Source organism: Salvelinus namaycush, chromosome 22, assembly GCF_016432855.1.
Source record: "Salvelinus namaycush isolate Seneca chromosome 22, SaNama_1.0, whole genome shotgun sequence".
Taxonomy (NCBI): domain Eukaryota; kingdom Metazoa; phylum Chordata; class Actinopteri; order Salmoniformes; family Salmonidae; genus Salvelinus; species Salvelinus namaycush.
In genome coordinates, this window is record NC_052328.1 from 13,917,163 (window position 1) to 13,941,656 (window position 24,494).

A 24,494-nucleotide genomic window follows, 5' to 3' on the forward strand; every position below is an offset into this window, starting at 1 on the left:
ACACTTGTCATTCTAAAAGCTGGAAGCATATTTATGTGATTGGAGTCTACCTAGTTAGTACGGGTGGTAATAAAACAATGATGTGGTTTTCTTTGACCAGAGGAAAAGAGCTGCTGCGTTATTTACAACAATTCAGGTTGTATTGTGTGGAGCCCTGAGACTCAGCGGTGCTGTAGGTCTGTTAGAGAGTAGAGAGAAACAAGATGCAGCATGAAGAGTGAAGAGCGACGTCAAAGACACCCGGGACTTTGCTTAACCTCCTGTCTGTCTAGAGTTTACACTATTGTTTGACCTAGACAGTCGCTTTTAGACTCTCACGTGGAGGCACTGAAGTAACACGGGCTATTTTTGCCTCATTTTGAACAGATTAGCTACAGTATATTGAATAAGTGAAAGAGGGAAACCGTTACGCTCTCAGTGAGGTCTGAGGAATGTGGGGATTTCAACAAGTCCATAGAGCTTACATGGCTCCCTTTGACAACTCTTCTCTTCTGGCAGCGCCACTTTGACCATACCTACAGAGAACATTTCTTTGGGAGTAACACTTTACTTGACACGCAGTGTCATAGCACGTTATGACACGGTCATAACCGTGTCATAATATGTCATAACAACTCACAGAACTTGTCATGGACACTCTTACAGACAGTTGTGGCTGCTTTGCGTGATGTTTTGTTCTCGCTACCTTCTTGCCCCATGTTGTGTTGCTACCACGTTGTTGTCATGTTGTGTTGCTAGCATGCTGTGTTGTCATGTGTTGCTGCCTTGCTATGTTGTTGTCTTAGGTCTCTCTTTATGTAGTGTTGTGTTGTCTCTCTTGTCATGATGTGTGTTTTGTCCTATATTTATATCATATATTTTGTTATTTTTAAAATGTTTAATCCCAGCCCCCGTCCCATAACACTGACCCATATATTTACACCTGTTGTGTCATATTGCGTTATTTTATGACTGGTTATGACACCTACATAAGAGTGCCAAAACCCACATATACATATACACATATTATGACCGTGTCTTAACGGGTTATGATGCTGTGTGTTAAGTAAAGTGTTACCCAATTTTGTATTATGTTATAATTTGAAGGGGGCAAATTACACATACATTAATCGTTTACTGTTGATCATATACAAATTAAAAAAATGTATTTAACCTTTATTTAACCAGGCAAGTCAGTTAAGAACAAATTCTTATTTTATAATGACGGCCTACCCCGGCCAAGCCCTCCCCTAACCCGGACGACACTGGGCCAATTGTGCGCTGCCCTATGGGACTCCCGATTACAGCCGGTTGTGATACAGCCCGGGATCGAACCAGGGTCTGTAGTGATGCCTCTAGCAGTGAGATGCAGTGCCTTAGACCGCTGCGCCACTCGGAAGCAATATTTGACCATTGATCATCATCAAAACACATATACTGAGTGTACAAAACAATAGGAACCCCTGCTCTTTCCATGACATAGACTGACCAGGTGAATCCAGGTGAAAGCTATGATCCCTTATTGATGTCACCTGTTAAAACCACTTCAATCAGTGCAGTTGAAGGGTAGGAGATGGGTTAAAGAAGGATTTTTATGCCTTGAGACAATTGAGACATGGATTGTGTGTGTGCCATTCAGAGGGTGAATGGGCAAGACAAACGATTGAAGTGCCTTTGAACGGGGTATGGTAGTAGGTACCAGGCGCACCGGTTTGAGTGTGTCAAGAACTGCAAAGCTGCTGGGTTTTTCACCCTCAACAGTTTCCCCGTGTGTATCAAGAATGGTCCACCACCCAAAGGACATCCAGAAAACGTTTTTGTATTATTATTTTTTTTACCCTTTTTTCTCCCCAAATTCCTGTTATCCAATTGGTAGTTACAGTCTTGTCCTATCGCTGCAACTCCCATACGGACTCTGGAGAGGCGAAGGTCGAGAGCCATGCGTCCTCCGAAACACTACCCTGCCAAGCCACACTGCCTGCTTAACCCGGAAGCCAGTCGCACTAATGTGTCGGAAGAAACACTGTCCAACTGGCGACCGTGTCAGTGTGGATGCGCTAGAGCGCGATGGGACAATCACATCCCGGCAGGCCAAACCCTCCCTAAACCAGACGACGCTGGGCCAATTGTGCATTGCCTCATGGTCTCCCGGTCGCGGCCGGCTGTGACACAGCCCGGGATCGAACCCGGTTCTGTAGTGACGCCTCAAGCACTGTAGTGCCTTAGACCGCAGCGCCACTCGGGAGGCCCTATCCAGCCAACTTGACACAACTGTGGGAAGCATTGGTATCAACATGGGCCAGCATCCCTGTAGAACGCTTTCGACACCTTGTAGAGTCCATGCCCTGATGAATTGAGGCTGTTTTGAGGGAAAAAGTGGGTGAAACTTAATATTAGGAAGGTGCTCCTAATGTTTTGTACACTCAGGGCATGCCACACTGAACATAAATATAAATGCAACATGCAACAATTATAGTTTTTTTACTGAGTTACAGTTTATACTGTATAAGGAAATCAGTCAATTTAAATTAATTAATTAGTCCCTAATCTATGGATTTCACATGACTGGGAATACAGATATGCATCTGTTGATCACAGATACCTTTAAAAAAAAAAAAAGTAGGTGCAAAACTGCACATTTTAGAGTGGTCTTTTATTGTCCCCAGCACAAGGTGCACCGGAGTAATGATCATGCTGTTTAACCAGCTTCTTGATTTTCTAAATCTGTCAAGTGGATTGATTATCTTGGCAAAGGAGAAATGCTCACTAACAGGGATGTAAACACATTTGTGCACAAAAATTCTGGAATCTTTTATTTCAACACATGAAAACATGGGACCAACACTTTACATGTTGCGTTTATATTTTTATTCAGTATATTTCCCAGACACTCCTGGACTAAAAAGCTCTACTCCATTGAGAATGCTTTTAGTCCTGGACTAGGCTTAATTTGTGTCTGAGAAACCGGCCCATGAAGTACAGCCTTTGGACTTGTTTTTAACTCTTTTTCTCTCCCCCCCCCCCTTCAGGAGGAGCAGAACCGAGGAAAGCCCAACTGGGAGCACCTCAATGAGGACCTGCATGTCCTGATCACGGTGGAGGACGCTCAGAACCGCGCTGAGATCAAGCTGAAGAGGGCCGTGGAGGAGGTCAACAAACTACTGGTGCCTGCGGTGAGTCAGTGGCCTCGTGTCACTTCCTGTTGCCGAGGGCCAGTGATAAATGGCTCAGAAGAAAGCTCTCAGAAATGTCACCAATCAGATGTGTTTATTTAAAGAGCTGAAATTTATGTCATGTGTATTATTATATTGAGGAAGCAAATATCAAGTGGTAAAAATGGATTGGTTGTAGTTCACTCTAGATTGTATTTCTGTGCTAAAAGAGTCATGTGCAAGATGATGTGCCATAATGTGAGTGTGTGCACGTGTGCATGCAAAAATGGTCATCACTCTTGCAGTGAAATTATGTATTAGCCAACAGCTTAATATTAGAATTTCATTCAAATGAGCTGAGTGTTATAGAATCAGCACAAAAGCAATTACCCTTTAAAACGAATTACCGCTGATTGCACATTCAAGTAGTCAGCTTCTATGTCAGTGGCTAAAGCTATACCACTATATTTATATCCTCCAAAAAAACATACAGCGGTTTCATTTATAGAGAAATCAATACCAAAGACGTTCATGTGTTTGTGTGTGCGTGCATGCACGGGGGCTTGCATGAGGGCGGGCGAGAGAGAGAGAGAGAGAGATGTTTTTGCTGATCATCCACATGTTCTCCCTTTCATTTCCTTGTTGTCACTTGATGAACAGGAAGTGAGAGTCTCCATCATAGTGAGAAAGGGGAAGTTTAGGAAGGAACCTGCAGGACGGTGTCATCATCTCAGTCTGCTGGAGGGACTATTTTCGTTTCTTAAAGCATGGCGACTTAAAGGTCAAATAAACCCAAAGGTCTAAGGGTTGAAATAGCACATGAGATTCACCACCGGTCTCTAGTTATGTGTGTGTGCGCACAGATTGAAATAACCTGCAGGAGGTGTGTGTGGTTGAGTCATCATCTGTGTTTCGTTTGCAGAGGGAATGAATGATGATGAAATAGTGTTGAAAGAGGATTGTGGGTGAATAAGTCATTCACTCTTGGAGGAATCTTTGTATCATATTACATGTGTCCTTCATTGATACATTGCACCCCACCATAGATGAAGGGCCATGCTGGATTTCCATGTGTAGCCTACAGTTAGCATGATGATCTCCGAGTTTTGCCCGGCCCAAGTCTCCCAACCCATCTTTTGATGATGCTCTGGGAAGTCAAAAGTTGGTTCCTTGTCTGTGTCTGTCAAGAGTCTATTTGGGAGAACGTGACATTGGAGGGCCTCCGTAAGATCATGTGATTGGCTGGCTAGGTCCTATGGGGTCAGAGGTGCTCTCTAGGTTATGCTGTCATACACAGACCCTGACAGGCTGCTAACACAGAAAGCATGACCAGTGTAGCTGGTCCTCATTGATCAAATTACCGCTCATAAATGAATGACGAACACAAGACGAGTAAGGTCAGGCATCTGAGGAACCTGGATGGGAGTCAAGGTAGGTGGGTGTGTGATTTTGTATTTATTGTACGTAGGTTTGAGCTGTAGATGTTAGTTGGAAGCAGGGCTGATTTGGGTGGGAATGACTCACTCACTGGCTAACGAGGAACAGATTAGGAAATGACGTGATCAGCATCCCATCACAGGGCCAAAGCAGTCACACGTACACACCCTGTTAATGGTAGATATAGGACTACTACTTCTATCAAATCAAATCAAATCAAATGTATTTATATAGCCCTTCTTACATCAGCTGATATCTTAAAGTGCTGTACAGAAACTCCGGCCTAAAACCTCAAACAGCAAGCAATGCAGGTGTAGAAGCAGGTGTAGAAGCACACTATGAGAATTTTAATTTTTAATTGTTTGCTAATGAAAGTTTTCAAACCACAGAATTTAGGATGTTTGTTTCTCAAGAGCAGAAAGCCTTCAAGCGCTGTTCCATCCGTTGCTGTGATGAGGATAAACAAAATATTGACATTTGTTTGATGGCAAAAAAATTTAAAGACTGTGAAGTGATGAGGCATATCTGCTGCTTTGCCTTGGTACTGCAGAAATAAAGCTAGGGCTCCGCCAGCTTTATTAGCTAATAAAGGGATGTCACTCTCCTTTGGGCCTCAAGCTTCCACCAACAACAGACATTAATGTTCTGGCTATCAGAGTCGAGATACCAGCATCCTAAAGGTAAAACCACAGTAAAACAACAGTCTCTGTTGTCCCCACTGCTCCGAAACCCACCCACATGACAGTATCTCTCTCTCCTTCCCTCTCCCTCCACCATCTCCTCTCTCCCCTTTCTCCTCTCATCTATCCCCCCCCCCTTCCACACCTCCTCTCCCCTCTAGCATCTCCTCTCTCCCACACTCCCATCCTCTCCCCCTAACCCCCCTCTCAGAGTGGCCAGTGTGATCTTATGGATAGGCCCTGGCCGGGAGGCAGCGTGTGTGAGTGAAGGAGTGAACCCAACAACCCTGTGTGTACAATCCATTAACGGGACCAGCGTTTGCCTCCAGGGGCTTGTCGCAAACAAAGAAAATAAAGAAGGGGATGTGTTTTTCCCACTGTTTGTGTAAAGATAACAGCCGGGAGCTTTCCCTCTCCCAACTCTCCTAAAGAGCTCCTTAATCCCCGCAGAAATTTACATACAGATTGAACGCGTCGGCTGACGTTCAATCTGCCAGTTCTGCTCCGTCGTCAGTTGGGCAGTGGAGTGACACGGGTTGCTGGGAGTTTTCTATCTCTAGGCATCTCTAGGCATCTCTATCTCTAGAATGACATTAGCACACTGGTTGGTGGTACAGTTATATGAATCGGGTGAGCTGTCATTTGTGGTTCACATTTAGTACCTCCAGGTTCAGACGCAGACATGATGCAGACACTCATGAACGACATCCAGCTGCAAATAGCTTGCAATCACATCCCCTACATAGCAATCACATCCCCTACATAGCAATCACATCACCTACATAGCAATCACATCCCCTACATAGCAATCACATCCCCTACATAGCAATCACATCACCTACATAGCAATCACATCACCTACATAGCAATCACATCACCTACATAGCAATCACATCACCTACATAGCAATCACATCCCCTACATAGCAATCACATACCCTACATAGCAATCGCATCACCTACATAGCAATCGCATCACCTACATAGCAATCGCATCCCCTACATAGCAATCGCATCACCTACATAGCAATCGCATCACCTACATAGCAATCGCATCACCTACATAGCAATCGCATCACCTACATAGCAATCGCATCACCTACATAGCAATCGCATCACCTACATAGCAATCGCATCACCTACATAGCAATCACATCACCTACTAAGAACCATAAAAACTGAAAATCTCTACGCTGAGAACATGATCCTAATCATTATCATCAGTGGTAGCAGTGCCTGTGTGCTTGCAGCGTTCAGTGACCAGCAACCGTGCCAAAAGCAATTATCATCACTGGCATTGTAGCATGAGTAAGACCAGTCCCCTGTGTGACTATGCCGACTGTCTGGCTGTACTACTCCCTCTGCAATCGTCAGTTTGCCACTGAGCCATACAAAAGGAGGGGGACATAATCATGTGTATGTGTGTGTGTGTAAATGTGTGCGTGCACTCTAGCAGGAGTGTGCGTAACTCCCTGACTTACTCATCTGCAGGGGTGCAACTTTGGTTTTAGAAGTGGGGGGGACATTAAGATTATTATAAATATATATTTTTTTAATCCAGTCGGATAAACACTCCAAACAGCCTACCCGATGTTCAGAGGTGTCCGCATGGTCCTAAAGCACACTGTTGACTCATTTTGTATCACATTCCAATGATAAAACTGGGGCCGGGACAAAAATGCAATTTCAGAATGTGGGGGGGGGGGGGACCCCCCCGTCCCCGGTGAAAGTTGAGCCTCTGCTCATTTGTAACAGATTGTTGCAAATAAGAAATTCCTGTAAAGTCTTAATGACTCAAATGATCTGTAATGAAAGAAACTCAGATCTAAATGTACTGTGCTCATAAAGTGTTTTCGGTAGTACATATGATTTATAGGTACTCTTAAGACTGTCCTCCAGCCGAAGAACGTGGCGGTAAGTCAGTCAGCTGATGTTAGCCTGTGAGACCCCTCTATCTGTCAACTTGTTGCATTAACCTTTACACTGACCTTAACCATGTGAATCATCCCTGTCACATCCATGCATTTAACCCTTAAACCTCCTCCCCTACACCAGCGTATCAAAAAGACTCACGTGTCAATTCTTAGTACAGTAAATAGGAAGACGTGCAACTTCAGCACTGGGCTGTGTGTGTGTGTATATAATGAATATAAAGAAATAAGAAAAAAGTAGACATTAAAAGCACCCATGCCAACACCCATGCCAACAGCCACCTGACGTAATCAGTCCCTGCAGGAATGTGCATGTTTTTTGGTTGTGATAGTTGTGAGAATTTTGTTTGGTTTTGCTGCAGCAATTCTGACCTTTTGCATGGCAATTAGTGAACATTTTGGTCCCATTTACCATGAAATCTATGACGGGGGAGTGTAGCTTGATTGAACCATTTTATGCAGTAAAAGTGCGGTGATCGGTTTAAATTGCGAACCCTCTTTTTGAACGAGGTGGTCGAAAGTTTTATACAGTAATATTGCGGAGATTTGACTGTTTTTTATGCCGTAATAGTGCACTGATTCGTCAAATGTTGCAAGCCCTCGCATAATATGCAAGAAATTGTTGATTTTGCACACAAAAAAATGTGAATGGCAAAATCCTGGAAGGACTTCGTAATACTGTCACTGATAGCAGTGGAGGCTCTCTCTGCTGCCTGTCTCTACTCTGTGCCTCCCCAGTAGACAGTAGTAGCAGCAGTAGCAAACAGACTCAGAGCCTAAACGGCCGGCGCTGAGGGGACCAGCTTTAATTAAAGTCCTGTCTATCAGCAGGGCCTCGCAATGGCTCCTGGCCCCCACCACTCTGACAGACAGATGCAGGCTCTAATTGTCCGGGCTCAAAGATCAAGTGGAATTCAAATGGTGGAGGATTTGTATGTGTGTGTGTGTGTGTGTGTGTGTGTGTGTGTGTGTGCGTGCCCCTCATCCCACCCCGTAGGCTTGGCCAGCTGTGCCAGTGTAGTGTTTGAGCGAGGCGAACCTGAGTAAACAGACACACTGCGTCTGGGACTCAAACCTCCTGCAACCCAGCCCAGCCTGTCAGTCAAGTCTCCTCCTTAGCCCTTAGCGGAGGAGGACACATCTACAATTGACAGTTTTTATTAAACACTTGCTGTCTCGAGGGAAAGACTCAGCGGTTCACTCCATTTCTTGGGTTTGTCAGCTTTTGTTTCTTTCCGTCTTTCTCTGTCTCACTTGCTCTCTGTTTCTCGCTCTCTCACTGCCATGCTCATTCTCAGACTCATTTGCTCCACACAATCTGTCCGTAAACTCTCACTGTCGTCTCAACATTTTACACACTGATACTACAAGCTTGAACTGGTGCTATAATATTGCGCACACACATCTATACACACATTTTCTCTTGTCTTGAGACGGCCTTGAGTTCTCCTGAGATTTTAGGTGCATTGGTCCAAATCCCTGGCCACTTGTGAATTTTAGTTAGAGTCTACATCGGCAAGTTTCCAGTGGAGGGATTTTCCAGCATGTTCCATTCAATAGGGGTTAGTCACAGACAGCTGACACATTGTAGACAGGATCAAATACACTCTCACTAGCAGATACTTTAAAGGGGCTGGATATGCCTCTGCAATTCCCGCACATCCTTAGGGGGTTGGGAACTTGATTAAAATCAATTCAGTGTACAAGCCAGGGCAAGGGAGAATCAGCCATGTGTTAGGTAAGAGATGCGAGGGAAGCAGAGGGAAGCATCGGCATTTGTGCTCGACATTTGTACAGACTTGTATTATGAGTGAAGAGAGAGCAGTGCAGAATGGCTGAACAAAAGCCCACTGGTTTGTGGGAGTTCCCATCTGTTCCCTTTGCAGCACAATAGACCCTCTCTTGCATGACATGTTTTTCTGCTGCTCACTGTTTCTGAGAATGCAGGGCCCCAGCCTAGGACTCATGAGGGAGGGTCAGCCCAGCTGAATAGAGTTGAGATGTGCGTGAGACTCGGCCGGTGTGTGCGTTTAGGTGGGGTGGCTGGATGTTCTGTGTGTGCATGGATGCATGAAGAGGTGTATGATTCTGATTCATGTCAGCTTATGCATGTGACTGATCTGCAGCTATGTGAGAGTGTGTCTGTGTGTGTGTGAGAGAGAGAGAGAGAGAGAGAGAGAGAGAGAGAGAGAGAGAGAGAGAGAGAGAGAGAGAGAGAGAGAGAGAGAGAGAGAGAGAGAGAGAGAGAGAGAGAGAGAGAGAGAGAGAGAGAGAGAGAGAGAGAGAGAGAGAGAGAGCGTGCGTGTGCGTTGGTAACTGTGTGGCTCCGTGTGTGGCTCTGGTTCTTGTATGTGTGAACAGCAGGGACCTCTTCTCTGGTCACATGATTGAGTAGTCATCCAGGTCTTTGAGGCAGAAAGACCATCAAAAGAGCCTTTGTTTACAACTGGAGTGTGGAAATCTTGAACTGGGCTTTCTGCTCCTTCGGGGCTGGATAATGCTCTCTGTGGGGCTTTCCTCTCCCCTTTCTTCCCTGCTCCGCTCTGGGCTTCAGAGGTCATCTCTCCCCATTTCTCTCTGTCTCCCTTTCTCTCTCTTTGTCTCCCTCTCTCTGTGTCTCTGTCTCTCTCTGTCTCTCTGTCTCTCTCTCTCTCTCTCTGTCTCTCTCGCTCTTTCTCTCTCTCCCCCTCTCTCTCTCTCCCTCTGTCTCTCCCTCTGTCTCTCCCTCTGTCTCTCCCTCTCTGTCTCATTCTCTCTCAAACACAAAGACTGTAACACATTCTCTCCCCCTCTCTTTCCCTCTCTATTAAATCATTTTGGAGAGTTAAGTATTTCTCACTGAATCAATCCAGTACATGACCCTCTCTATCCTCGCACCCAACGGCTCCCTCTCTCTTCCTCTCTCCTCCCCTCGCTTACATTGGGTATCTGGCAGAAAAAAATGGGGGAATGGGGTGAAGGGGGGGTAGAAAATGTGTCTCCGTGGCAACCTGTTGAATGGCTCTCGTCCTGTGCCTTCCAAAGAGCCCAAGCCATGTGACTGTAAAAAGAAAGGCTTGAATTCCTCCCTGACTGCCCCTGTATTCAGACAGCGATGGGCGAGCAAGGACCCCCCAAGCTCTGGGAAACAAGCTGTCCATCTCCATCCTCACCCTATCGCCTATGTTGTTTAGAAATATTTGTTTCCTTTATTTAAGGATAACTATTTAACTAATTCTTATTTTCAATGACGGCGTACACCGGCCATACCCCGTACGACGCTGGGCCAATTGTGCGCCGCCCTATGGGACTCCCAATCACGGCCGGATGTGACGCAGCCTGGATTCGAACCAGGGACTGTAGTGACAGCTCTTGCACCCCTCTTCCTCCTTCACCTCCTCCCCCCTGGTAGTGAGTGATTAGGCCTGTAAAAAAGAGAGTGTTTTGAGAGTCGACAGACAGAGAAATGAATCTAGTGCTGCTGTGCTGTTTTGCTTAGATATAGCATTTCACCAGCTGCCTGCCTGCCATCCTGGGGCGTGTGTGAAACATAATGTCACCTCTGAAATAAAGGCCTGTTCTGAAAATGTACCTTCCGTCAAGAAAACGTCTAATTTCTCACACACAGGGCGGTTACTGTGTAATGGAGCACTTGACTTCAATGATATCTATTACAGACCTTTGTGAAATGTCAACAATGTATTTTTGTACGTGTGAGAAATGAAGATGTGCTTGTTGAACTCTGCGAGACTGAAATGGAGTGGATCATACAACAGCACTCACAAATAAATGAAGAGTGAATTATTTGACTTCTATGTATTTTGTTAGAGATCTATCCATATGCCATTTTAGTCATTTAGCAGACTCTTTTTCAAGGGCTTGATAGCAATAGCAGAAATAAGACTGTTATTTGCAAAACAATTCAAAATTACCCAGAAGCCTTTCACTGTTGCCTAAAAGCTCTCATACAAAATTCATTGTCTCTGAGACACACTCAAATACAGTTCAACATGATCCATTAATCCTTATGAATACATAACAGACACAGTAATATTACAATAGGTAATTCCAACACTGTTATCACAGCAATCTCTATATCAACACATTTATTCACTATTACATTCCAGACTGTTTGGCTCTGAAAAGGACAGAGATGAGACGCTTTTTTGAGAGCGGATAGCAATTCCAGTCCTCCGCCAGACCACCAATTAGAATGCAGCCTTTAAGATGAATAATGGACAATTTTACACCCAAATCTCATCTGTTTTTGAAAAGGTAGACGGACAGCCTCTTTTGGAAGATTTTTAAGAGATGTGGAGACAGACAGACAGATTGGGGAGGAAGTGACATCACTGTGGCGGTCTTTTAGCGTGTTGTGAAGGCTGAGTGGTGTCTTCTATAGGAAGATAAGGGTGCTGGGGAATGATGCACGAATGATGCCCGCCGTGCCCATCGTTTAACTGGCATGGGTAAACAGTGGGTAAACAATTCACTGTAGAGAGAGCTGGCCCTTCTGTCTGTGCCACGCCAAACACTCAACTGAGTTTAAAGGAAGACTGTTTTGGATTTCTGAAACTTCCATTATTTTCAAAGACTTGACAAGATGGCGCCGACAGACACGGTCGCCCTGTTTTTATCTCCTAGCCAACTTTTTAGTATTTTGCGTAATTATTTTATTCTTATTTTATTATTTGCTCAGAACGTTTGTAATATTATTTCCTATAGCCGAAAATCACTTTTGGACACCAACAATTTGACCAGAAATGTGACTTCTCTGACCTGAATCGTTTGTTTAGAATCCCGAGGTAGCCCCATTCATCCCGGGTCCTACACCAAAACGTTGACGCCGGAGTAGAGGGAGAAGAGGTGGGGTTGTAGTCAGGCTCAGGTGGCAAGCAAACCATCCATCAGTTCCAAGTATTCATCTATTACTTGCTAACATTCCTGGACAATAAAGTAGACGAGCTCAGGTGGAGGATCTCCTTTCAGAGAGACATAAGGGACTGTAACATACTCTGTTTTATGGAATCATGGCTCTCTTTCCAGACATATTGTTCCAATCCATACAGCCAGCAGGGTTCTCCGTTCATCATGTGGTCAGGATGAATGAAGCAAAGGCGGAGGGGTATGTCTCATGATTAACAACTCATGGTCACCATCAAATGCCTGACGCATTACCTCCCGAGATAATTTTCCCTGTTTTTTGCTTTGTCATTATGGGGTATTGTGTGTAGATTGATGAGGGAAAAATTAGTTTAATCCATTTTAGAATAAGGCTGTAATGTAACAAAATCTGGAAAAAGTCGAGGGGTCTGAATACTTTCCGAATGCACTGTATATTTCGGACTCTGACATTGCTCGTTCTGATATTGCTCGCTCTGATAGTTCTTCATTTCTCATTTATTTTATAAACTTTTTGGATTATGTGTGTATTGTTATTGTATTGCTAGCACTACTACTGCACTACTGGAGCTAGAAACATAAGCATTTCGCAGCTCCTGTGATAACATCTGAAAATTTGTGTTCTTTGATTTGATTTGAGCTGATTTTGTTCTCCCATCCTCGTCACTTCAGATCTGTATTCTGATGGGAAGAGGTGCCCTGCGTAAGTAAGCCAGTGTGTTTGCCTGCACTGTGTGCCTCTGATCGTAGGTGTGCATGTGTGTGGGAGTGTTTATTTGTGAGTGTGTGTGTGTGTGTGTGTGTCCATCCGTCCACCATTCGTTCCTAATGTACCCAGCTCATGTGAATATAGATTACTCTCTCCTTTGCTCTTCATCCAAAACATCAATTGTCATTCACAGAAGTCATAAAACCCCAACCCTACTGGACTTGTGTGTACATCCTTCTAACCTTGGGGACAAGGAGAAGTATGTCCCATTTCAATGACCTAGCACCATCGTTATGAGTGGGAAAGGGGCACATTAATACTGTCCTATTTTAGACGCGAGCCAACCTTAATAACAACCTTATCATAGTAACCGACCTTGCCGCTGAAATGACACAATCTTACAGCTATTACAGATGCCATAGCATTCACTACAGGCATGTTAGACAAAGTTAGGTAAATAATAGCTTTATTATATTACAGGCTTGTGTTTATACAGCAACTCATATAAAAACACCCCAACAGGCCTCCTGTATCCTCAAGAAAGCCTTTATATGCAATCACACATGTAACTTGCTGATGACGTACAATTCATAAAACTGATGAATTGATATCGATTGATTGTGCTATTAACCTTATCGAACCATGTTAGCATCTCAACACTAGCATGTCCTTCATTCTATCTCCCAGACAAGTGTCTCACGGTCATCAGTGATGCAGTCGTGTCGAAGCATTCCACCAGAGCAGCCTATTAACATGCAGAGATCACACACAGTAACCTCACGCACTGGGGACACCACGCCGCTCTCTCTCCCGCTCTCTTTTTTTCCCAAAGCCAATCAACATGAAAGCTCCATGCGTCCCGAGTAGCGCAGGGAACTCTCAGAGATTATCAGACGAGATGCTGAATGCTTCCTTAAGTTTCCCCGCTCCCTTTCACTTCCTGTGACCAACCATGACATTGAATTCTCACCCAGTTTCAAATAAGTGTGTGCGAGAGAGCACACAGTGGCTAGTTACCATACACACAATACACCTACACACACAGGTGGACAAATATACTTAGCTAGTCCTCATCTGTCAGTAAGTACACACTACCCACGTACAGTGCATTCGGAAAGTATTCAGACCCCTTCCCTTTTCCCACATTTCGTTATGTTACAGCCTTATTCTAAAATGGATTTAAAAATAAAAATCCTCATCAATCTACAAACAATAACCTATAATGACAAAGCGAAAAAAATATATATATATATGTTTGCAAATGTATTAAAAATAAATAAAAAACAGATATCTTATTTACATAAGTATTCAGACCCTTTGCTATGATACTTGAAATTGAGCTCAGGTGCATCCTGTTTCCATTGTTCATCCTTGAGATGTTTCTACAACTTGATTGAGGTCCACTTGTGGTAAATTCAATTGATTGGACATGATTTGGAATGGCACACACCTGTCTATATAAGGTCCAACAGTTGACAGTGCATGTCAGAGCAATAACTAAGTCATGAGTTCGAAGGAATTGTCCGTAGACCTCTGAGACAGGATTGTGTTGAGTCACAGATCTGGAGAAGGGTACCAAAAAACGGAGCAATCAGGGGAGAAGGGCCTTGGTCAGGGAGGTGGCCAAGAACCCGATGAACAAGCTGACAGAGTTCCAGAGTTCATCTGTGGAGATGGGAAAACCTTCCAGAAGGACAACCATCTCTGCAGCACTCCAGCAATCAGGCCTTTATGGTAGAGTGGCCAGACGGAAGCCACTCCTCAGTAAAAGGCACATGATAGCCTGCTTGGAGTTGTCCAAAAGGAGTGGCTTCAGGACAAGTCTCTGAAAGTCCTTGAGTGGCCCAGCCAGAGCCCGGACTTCAACCCGATCGAACATCTCTGGAGAGGCCTGAAAATAGCTGTGCAGCAACACTCCCCATCCAACCTGACAGAGCTTGAGAGGATCTGCAGAGAAGAATGGGAGAAACTCCCCAAATACAAATCAAATTAAATGTTATTTGTCACGTGCGCCGAATACAACAGGTGTAACCCTTACCGTGAAATGCTTACTTACAAGCCCTTAACCAACAATGTAGTTCAAGAAATAGAGTTAAGAAAATATTGACTAAATAAACTAAAGTAACATAAGAAAATAACATAACAATACGAGGTTATATACAGGGGGTACTGAGTCAATGTGCGGGGGTACAAGTTAGTCGAGGTAATTTGTAAAGTGACTATGCATAGAGGTGTGCCAAGCTTGTAGCATCATACCCAAGAAGACTCAAGGCTGTAATCGCTTCCAAAGGTGCTTCAACAAAGTACTGAGTAAATGGACTGAATACCTATGTAAGTCGTATTTCAGTTTTTTATTTGTAATACATTTCAAACATTTCAAACATTTCTCAAACATTTCTAAAAACCTGTTTTTGCTTTGTCATGATGGGGTATTGTGTGTAAATTGACGAGGAAAAGCTTCAATTGAATCCATTGTAGAATAAGGCTGTAATGTAACAAAATGTGGAAAAAGTAAAGGGGTCTGAATACTTTCTGATTGCACTGTACATATCATCTACATATGCAAACACATGCCAATACTTCAGCGTTGTTGTGATAGGTTAAACAAAATCTGTCATTTGAAGGCACAACCACACACACACACACCTCTTTCCCTGTGACCCTCAGCCATGTCCTGTCCAACCAGGAAATACTTTTCCCCCGCCCAACCCCAGACTGTTCTCAGAATAACCTGTGGTCTAATTTTACCCTCCTCATCTCTCCATTGTGTTAGCCCGGAGACAAAGGAGAGACAGCCAAGGTATGTTGTTTGAACCTTATATAATCAAACAGACTTTTGTTACTGTTTGGACATTCAATTGTGTAACAACTTGTTGACCCTAAAATCGCCCATATCCTCTGTGTTGCATAAGTCAGATCCTTCATATATTGTATAGTGCAAATATAGTTGTTCAACATGGTTGCTTTTGCCACCGTGGTGTCTGGTCTCCATGGTGGCAACAGTGGGACTGTTGCGGTAAACATGGACGCTGTTTATAATGTGCATTTTCACGAGTGTTCATCTAATTACCCAGCTAGGACAATTAAAAGGGGTGCTGCAACTCTAATTAACATATATATTGGATCAAGAGCCAATTACACTCATGAAGCTGTAATGCTGAGGTAATCTCTGAGGCGTACTGTGTGTGTCTGTGTGTGTGTGTATGTGTGTGTGTGTGGTTGCATTTGCGTATCTGTGCACGACTCTTTTTCTCTCGTGCGCGCACGCGTGCGGATGTGCGTTTTGATGTTGCGTGCCTGTACGTACGTGTGTGTGTATCCACATGCATCTGTGTGTGTGTGTGTGTATGTGTGTGTGTGTATGCGTGTATGCATGTGCGTAAAAACAAACAGGAAACTGGGCCTTTCCACAGTCTTTTCTCTGTACAGCGTCTCTGGGTCCTGTTTCTGTCTCAGCTAGAAGGGAGGGTGGGCGTGGTGCAGTGCAATGGTCAGCTCTACACTCCTGCCTGTCTACAGCTGCGCTGTAATTAATGCAAGTCCCTCGGTGGGACTGTGTCTCTGGAAAGGAAAACCCTTGGCCTGCAGTTGACTAAACTCCCGGCCCAACTATCCCTCTTCTCTGTCCCTCATCAGAGCCTCTCAAATGGCTGATCCCATTAGCTCCAGTGACTCCCCCTCTCTTGGATCTGGTGCAAGTAGAGATGTGTCATAACTGGATTTAAAGTTTGGGGAGAAACTGGTTGTTGGGAAACTGGTCGGAGTGTCAGTGTGATTGGGGAGAGACAGGAAAGGCATGAGAGGATGGCTGGCTGCCAGGACCGAGGAGGGAGGGGAGGGGGATGCTCAGAGGCGGCAGCTGTACTCTGGGAGTGGGATGCGTGCCTGGAGAGTGAGAGAGAGAGTGAGAGTGAGAGAGAGAGTGAGAGAGAGAGAGAGAGAGAGAGAGAGAGAGAGAGAGAGAGAGAGAGAGAGAGAGAGAGAGAGAGAGAGAGAGAGAGAGAGAGATGGAGAGATGGAGAGGCTTCCAGTTTTCACATCCACCCCTGTCCTTCTCCGTGTCCCTCTCCAGCCAATTAGAGCGCAACCCTGCCTGTCCTCCTCCCAAACAGCCAATTGGAGGGGCTGTCTGAGTTGACATGCGCTGCCCCTTGCCCTTGAGAGGGGGAGTTATATTGTAAAACCTGCTGTAATGTTGTAATGGTCATTCCACACTCTTGGGAAAAAGGGTTCCAAAAGGGTTCTGCGGATGTCCCCATAGGAGAACCCTTTTTGGTTCCAGGTAAAACTATTTTGGGTTCCATGTAGAACCCTCTGTGAAAGTGGATCTACATGGAACCTAAAAGGATTCTACCTGGAACCAAAAGGGGGTTCTTCAAAGGGTTATTTTATGAGGACAGCCGAAGAACCCTTTTTGGTTCTAGATAGCCAGACTCGCTTTTAATACTGTGTTATATCACCATCATCACTCTACTTTGCATTTGTTTTATGTCATTTACCTGAAATATACACATGGACAAGAGCCACAATTGAATGAGAATTGTGACCCTAAATGTTTATAGGTATTTGTTCTGTAAAATAGGAGAAAGCGATAGTTGTTGCTGATCATATTTTACAACATTCCCTAATGGAGAGCAGGAGGAAAGTTAGACTGAGACAGAGATCAGAGACAGAGAAAGGAACAGGAGAGAGTGTAAGAGAAAGAAAGCGATTAGAGAGAGAGAGAGAGAGAGAGAGAGAGAGAGATGGATAGGTAGAGAGATTATTAAAATCGAGCTAATGATCAAAATCCAGGAGAGTGCCCATACGTTCCACCCCAAAGCCCTCTGACCTACAGAGAGATGAACATAGAGAAGAGTACCCTCAGCCAGCTGGTTCTGGGACTCTGTTCACAAACAGGAAAGCAACACAATTAGACCCAACCAAATTATGAGAAAACAAAAATATAGCTATTTGACACACTGGAAAGAATCGACCAAACAGTAGCAGAATACCTGAACACTGTGACAGACCCAAAATTAAGAAAAACCTTGACTATGTACAGACTCAGTGAGAATAGCCTTGCTATTGAGAGAGGCCACCATAGGCAGACCTGGATTTCGAGAGAAAGCTATGTGCCCCATGCAAACAAAATGAGGTGAAAGATATTACCATATTAGAGACACATGTTTCCCACAGATCACACAGACCCATAAAGGATTTGAAAAAAAATCTAACATTGATAAACTCCCATATCTGTTAGGCAAAATACCTCAATGTGCAATCACAGCAGAAAAATGTGTGACCCGTTGCCATGAAAACAGGGCAACCAGTGGAGCACAAACAACAATTGTGAACACAACCAATTTTTATCTGTTTACTTATCTTAACTATTTGCACATTGATAAAACATGGCTAATAATATAACTTTTGGAACGACTTCATCCTTTTGAAACCTTGATGAGTGTGACGTTTACTGTCATTTTTTTCTATTTGTTGGTTAATGTTGTTTTTGGTTTATTTCACTTGCTTTGGCCATGTAAACATATGTTTCCCATGCCAATAAAGCCCCTTTAAATTCAGAGAGCGAGAGAGAGAGAGAGAGAGAGAGACTAACAGGCTGTGATAGAAAGGGGTGGCCTGGCAATCATTGTACTACAACGGTCAAAGTGATCGTTGATGAATAGCAGCGGAATTATTCCTCTTTATGCAAGCTGACATAAAAAGCATTCCGCATGACCTGAGCAGGCTCAGAAAAGGGGGCTGTGCCACTGGACAGACAGATACACACACAGGTATTCTGCTCATCACGTCGACAGCTCAACGCTCACGGTCTCCCTCCGCGGCAGTGGGAAGGAAATCAGTGGCCGACACTGAGACGAAGGAAATCAACCCCACAACTCTGAGACCTCTTCAACCAATACACCTGATGATTCATTCTGATTGGGTACAGGATGGTATTTGATCCCGAACCAGATTTCCGATGGCAATGAAGATTGCGCGCGCGCACACACACACACACACACAAACAGACACACACACACACACAGATAGTTAGACAGCACTGGGTTTGACATTAGCTATATTAATATCTGAATGGCTGTGGAGTGATATCTTTTCTGCAGTAACATTTTCATCTTGTAATTGTGTTCTGTTCAGTAACTATAGGGATAGAGTTAGCCCAGTCGTTTGGGGAGTTCTGACTGTAAAGCACATGTACCTTTTGTAATGTTCCCTCCACTAAACCAGAAATGGAAGGTTCAGTTATGCATGACAAGCGAGAGTTGTATCTCTCTTCCACAATCAGAACAAGGCATGATGATTGAGTCGTTTCCCCCTTTTGAATCCCCTGCATCGTCCTTTTAGATGTTTCTGTCTGGCATGCTTTTCCCAATCTAGACTGAATCACATCTGAACATGCGTTCACCACTCAAAACGCCTGACGAGGACCAAAACCAATGGAAGTGGCATCTGCATTTAGCATAAATCAGTGGAACTAAAGTGGTGAAACCATTTGAGCAAAGACATAAGGGATCTGTTGAAAGCGGCTTTTGAGAGTTAAATGCTACTGTAGGTGTGCACTGTTGCACGGCTAGGCATGTTAGCATGGTCATGGGATAAGCTGGATCTGAATTCATGGGTTCTACCTTCCCGCCACATTGGCTAATGCAAAGCACTCCAAACCGTAGGCTCACTGCAGGTGCTGATAGGGACAGATAGGAAGCAAAACTGCAAAACCAAGAACCAGATTAAAAGGGTTTATCGTCTGGAGCAGATGGATTTGACTGAAATTGACCTTATTGATGTGTGCTGCAAGCTACGAGAAACTGAGCAAGTGTAAACTGTAAAAGCACACCCGAACGCACACACATACACACACCGAACACATGCACACACAAACACACACGTTGAAGCACAACTGTTTACTCACAATCGTACGCACACGCACGCACGTACAATGTTTAAAAAAAAATACAAACACACACACACACATTGAAACATACAACACACACGCACACACACCGGAACACACACACTACAGTGGCTGTGGCTGGCTGCTGCGCTGTGCTACTGTGTGAGTTGTGCAGAGAGAGACAGAGAGTGGGCATTTGTGTCTGTGCTTGGCAGAGTTTAGCTGTAGGATCAGAAAGGGCCCATGGCAGCACTGTCACAGCAGGAGGCAGAGAGGAAGTGCAGCAGAGAGATAGAGAAACAAAAGAAAGTGCAGCAGAGAGATAGAGAAACAAAAGAAAGTAAAGCAGAGGGATGGAAACAACCTATAAGGAAGTGGTAGCACTGTAATATATTGCAGAAGAGGATGTTGGGCAGAAAGAGCAAGAGAAATCGAATCAACTTGTCTACCTGACTCTGTTGGTGCCTTGTGATACATGTGGCTAGTTCTCTGGCTCTGTACAAGGACAATTTAGGAAGAGACACACAGAGCAGTGCACAGCCTACTCACAAGTGCCATCGATGACACAAGCACAGGGAAAACACAACAAGCACAAATGTGACAAGTGAAAACAAATGATCTAACAGGCCAGTAACTTTAGTTAGACTTGATTGGCATGCGAGCTAGCAAGCTAGCTACTGGTAGGGATGAATATTTCCCCCAAAATCTACCAAGTTTCAATACCGGGAATAATTCATATTTATTCAGAGAGTGCCGGGGAATACCGCAAAAATCGGAAGTGCCCATTTAACGGTTTAAAACCAAGATATGGTCACTATGCCAGGTTTCTCCCAGGTAGGACTGTTGCTGTGCCACTATGTAAAGATTTCAAAGCAAGTGAAACTGATATTTAGTAATGACAGAGTAACTTTGATCGCCAATGACATTGCTGTGAATTGCGAAACAGTCTGTTCATAAATTCCGAGCTTTATCGTGTTCCTCACTTAATTCAGCGCATTTCAGCTGTCGGTATAGGCTATCTCAACGCAGACCACGCTCAGAATGCACAAAGCACACCCCGAGTAGACTATAGCGTTGCTGAATCATACAAACGTTGTAACGGCAGTCAAATGACCAAAGTTGCTACCATTGCTAGATGACCTCCAACGAATGACAGAATATCTCTTATTTGGCTAAATCTAGTTGATGATTATACCGATAGCAGATCAGCTCATGAATAACGGGGAGATGAAGAGAGGAAATTGTTTAAATATCAAGGTATCTTAACAGGGACCAAAAAATATCCATATCTACTCTCATACACATTCTCTACCGAAGCTCTCACGTGCAGCAATATGAGACAGCTCAGAGAAGCAGGAGAAATGTTATGGATGTTATATGTTAAAGATATGTTGACGTGCATAGGCGAGAGGTGCTTTGATAATGCAGCCTATGGATTATAGAATGAAGTTAGGAATTTTCATGCGAGACAGGAGTCAGGATTGGGACGATAGGAAAATAGCCAATATATAAGGCTTTACAAAACATTATGGACACCTGCTCTTTCCATGACATTGACTAACCAGGTGAATCCAGTTGGAAGCTATGATCCCTTCTTGATGTCACTTGTTAAATCCATTTCAATCAGTGTAGATGAAGGGTAGGAGACAGGTTATAGAAGGATTTTTAAGCCTTGAGACAATTGAGACATGGATTGTGCATGTGTGCCATTTAGAAGGTGAATGGGCAAGACAAAAGATTTAAGTGCCTTTGAACGGAGATACCACTTCCTCTTGTCCAGCCAGAGATCAATTAACCAAATATATAGACCGAGATTCATTGAAACAAAATCACATTGATTGATTATCAGACAAATCACGGGCTTTTGGTCGGGAGTAGGATAGGCTGAAGAGCAATATCCACTTTTATAACATGCCACCAAAATGTTCTCATCAGATAATATACAGTATAAGCAAACTAAAATAAAGATGATCGTTAGCACTCGCATTAATTTAGCTAACATTTCCCGGAATAAACAAAAATCGGATATTGATTGATTTATCTAGACGAGTCCCCCACGCTTGTATCAAAACAGCGCAATGGCACTTTCCTGAATCAAAAAGTTGCTGAAATTATAATCTAGGTGAACACACACGACTATTGCTTTAAATTAGTATAAAGGTTGCATATGGTTTTGGGAGTTTAAATTTAGGCAAGAATTTGATATATGCCTACTTTAATCCAATATTGTCATAATTCAGTTGACTATAACTAAGGTGAGTTTTCCTCTCTCTGCGCTTATTCTTGGCCCATTGGCTGTTTCCTCGTCTACTCACTCCACTGCCACCACGTTGTTCTCAATACCAGTTTAAATCACTATAGTTTCCTGTGTTCTACAAATCTGTCTTTTTTTCGGGTTGGGGCTCATTTAATTTCTGTGATGTCAGATGAGGCCTGGGCTCGGACTTCAGCTCACCGGGCTAGGTCGGACTGGGATCGAATTTTCAGTTCTGATGAGTCTCGTGTGCAGTCCGGCAGTGTCAATTGTGCATGTGCTTTGAATTTATGGCGACTTTGTGTGAAGTAAATACACTAAACTAAAGGCTTCCATGCGACAACCCGTTTGGGTAATGTGCTATTTACATTTTTTGCCAATCTGCTGCTACGCATGTTGTATATTTTGTGGAATTGCATTAGTGCTACATTGTGTTAAAAAACAAACTGTTCTGGGGAATGTGAAGAGCGGTCCCTCTACAGTCCGGTGTTAATCCCTTGCTACCATTATGCTAGTTTTCCGTTAGCTAGTTTCCACTAGCATCTAACAGCAGGAGAAACAAAAAAACTGTGTTTGCGAATTGGGCACAGAGCTATGCTCTGCCCCTACCAGATCTGCGAGAAGGTTCTAGCAAGTGTACCCCTCTGTCGTTTGACTGTTGATGGATGTGGATGTCCGGTGCAGGTCCCAGGCTCCCAATGACTGTCATGATTTACAAGTTCATTCCAATTTGCTCTTTAGTGCCATCTGTTCAGTATCTGATGGAGCAGACCCAGAAGATCTGGGCGTTCATTTCAACACCCCAGGACGGTCCATTTACTCTGTTCTGGGACTAAATTCTGCAATCCCCCCCTCCCCAATGGCAAGCAATGTAATATCTGTCAATGCAAACCAAGCGCTGGGCGGCAGGCCGAACGCCCGGAGCTGCTAATGGCAGAGCAGAAGGTAACTGAACAGCTTGTTTTGAACAATACATTTCTGAAACAGTAAAATGTACTCAAATTGACCACATTTTTATGGACATTGTAAACATAATCCTTAAATTCTATTATATGTATTTTGTTGATTTAAAAAAAAATGTATCACAAGTAGGGCACCGCCCTTGATGCCCTCATGGACGGGCCACCACTGACACAGAGGTTCATGTGAGAACATGACTCACTGACTACTGCCATTGAAACTGAAAGCTAGAGGGGAGGGCCAGACAGTCGTGGTCAACAGACTCTCGCCATGGACACCGTGGACTCACTGATATGAGTGATAACACAGCACCACTCACTGGCCAAGGCCAGCAAAAACAAGCTTAAAGCAGAATAGAAACCAATAGTAATTCACTCTAGTTTCCTTTGTATATATATATATGTGAGACTACATCACAACTGCATCACACCTGCCCAGACCCACATGCTCACACCCCAAACTCCAGCTCCTGCATCACACCTACCCAGACCCACATGCTCACACCCCAAACTCCAGCTCCTGCATCACTCTCCGCCACACGGCCTCAAACTGCACCATTTTGTTTCTCTCCGTCGCCCACGCACCCTCAATATTTAGATAATAAAGCACTTGCACATCCACACTGGCTTCCATTGTGCAAGATTGAAAAATCTCCACACCTCCCTAATGTGTTTAGGGATATAAGAGGAGAGGCATGGAGTATGCCACTGTTTTGTCCTTAAACAATCCCAAAAAGCACACTCACACACACATCATATTGATGCTATGCTGCTGCTCAAAGAGAATCGAACATACCACTACCACAGAACTAGTACACTCTGTTGATTAAATACAGAGTCGGAGTGATTTAGTCCTGCAATGCCTTTTCTTCAGAGACTTTTAATCACTGCAGACGTCACTTATTAAAGTATTGATGTTTAGATACAGGAGGCCTTTGAGTTATTTGTTGTTTTTGGCTCCTGGGGATTTGAGACTCGGCTCAGATTGTTTTCCGAAAGTACTTTTACTGTGATTCTATAGACACTGCACACACACGCACGCACGCACGCACGCACGCACACACACACACACACACACAGTATGGGGCTTGAGAATGTACCATCTCAGGTCAATGCCTTTTCCTTCCCCTCATCTTCTCTACTTTACTGCATTTTCCCAAATCAAAGTTCTGATAAAGGGAACATTTTGCGTTACATTTTCAAAAGTTAATTGTTGCTCGAGGCGTCGAGATTAAACATCGCAGTGATGTGAAAAAGTTGGACTATGATGAACAAAGTGTTTCTCCTCCAATTCGTTACTCTGGCAGATGAGCCGATTATAGTGGATGTAAATATTAAAGATGCTATGGCAGATTACCCTGCTGCTGAATCTAGATCTGGGTTGCTGTTGGATCTTTTTAAACTGCCACTCAATGGCTTCAGTACACAGAAAGGAGCACAAAGGAAACAATTCAACTATTTGGGTAGTTTAAATTGGTGGGAAAGTTTATGTCTGCCTGTGGTGTAGTCTGGGAGGATATCATTTGGTTGTTCTGTAGATTTGGATGCTGTGTGTGTGTGTGTGTGTGTGTGTGTGTGTGTGTGTGTGTGTGTGTGTGTGTGTGTGTGTGTGTGTGTGTGT

The 24,494-nt window shown here is 44.0% G+C and overlaps 1 protein-coding gene across 2 annotated transcripts in view; it reads left to right on the forward strand.

Moving 5' to 3' along the window:
- Positions 1 to 24,494, forward strand: part of LOC120017572 (protein quaking) — an 83,062-nt gene that overhangs the window by 51,504 nt on the left and 7,064 nt on the right. For both annotated transcript variants that reach the window (XM_038960420.1, XM_038960419.1), the window contains exon 4: positions 3,009 to 3,152. In XM_038960420.1, the coding sequence (XP_038816348.1) occupies positions 3,009 to 3,152 (144 nt within the window). The remainder of the gene's footprint in view (positions 1 to 3,008; positions 3,153 to 24,494) is intronic.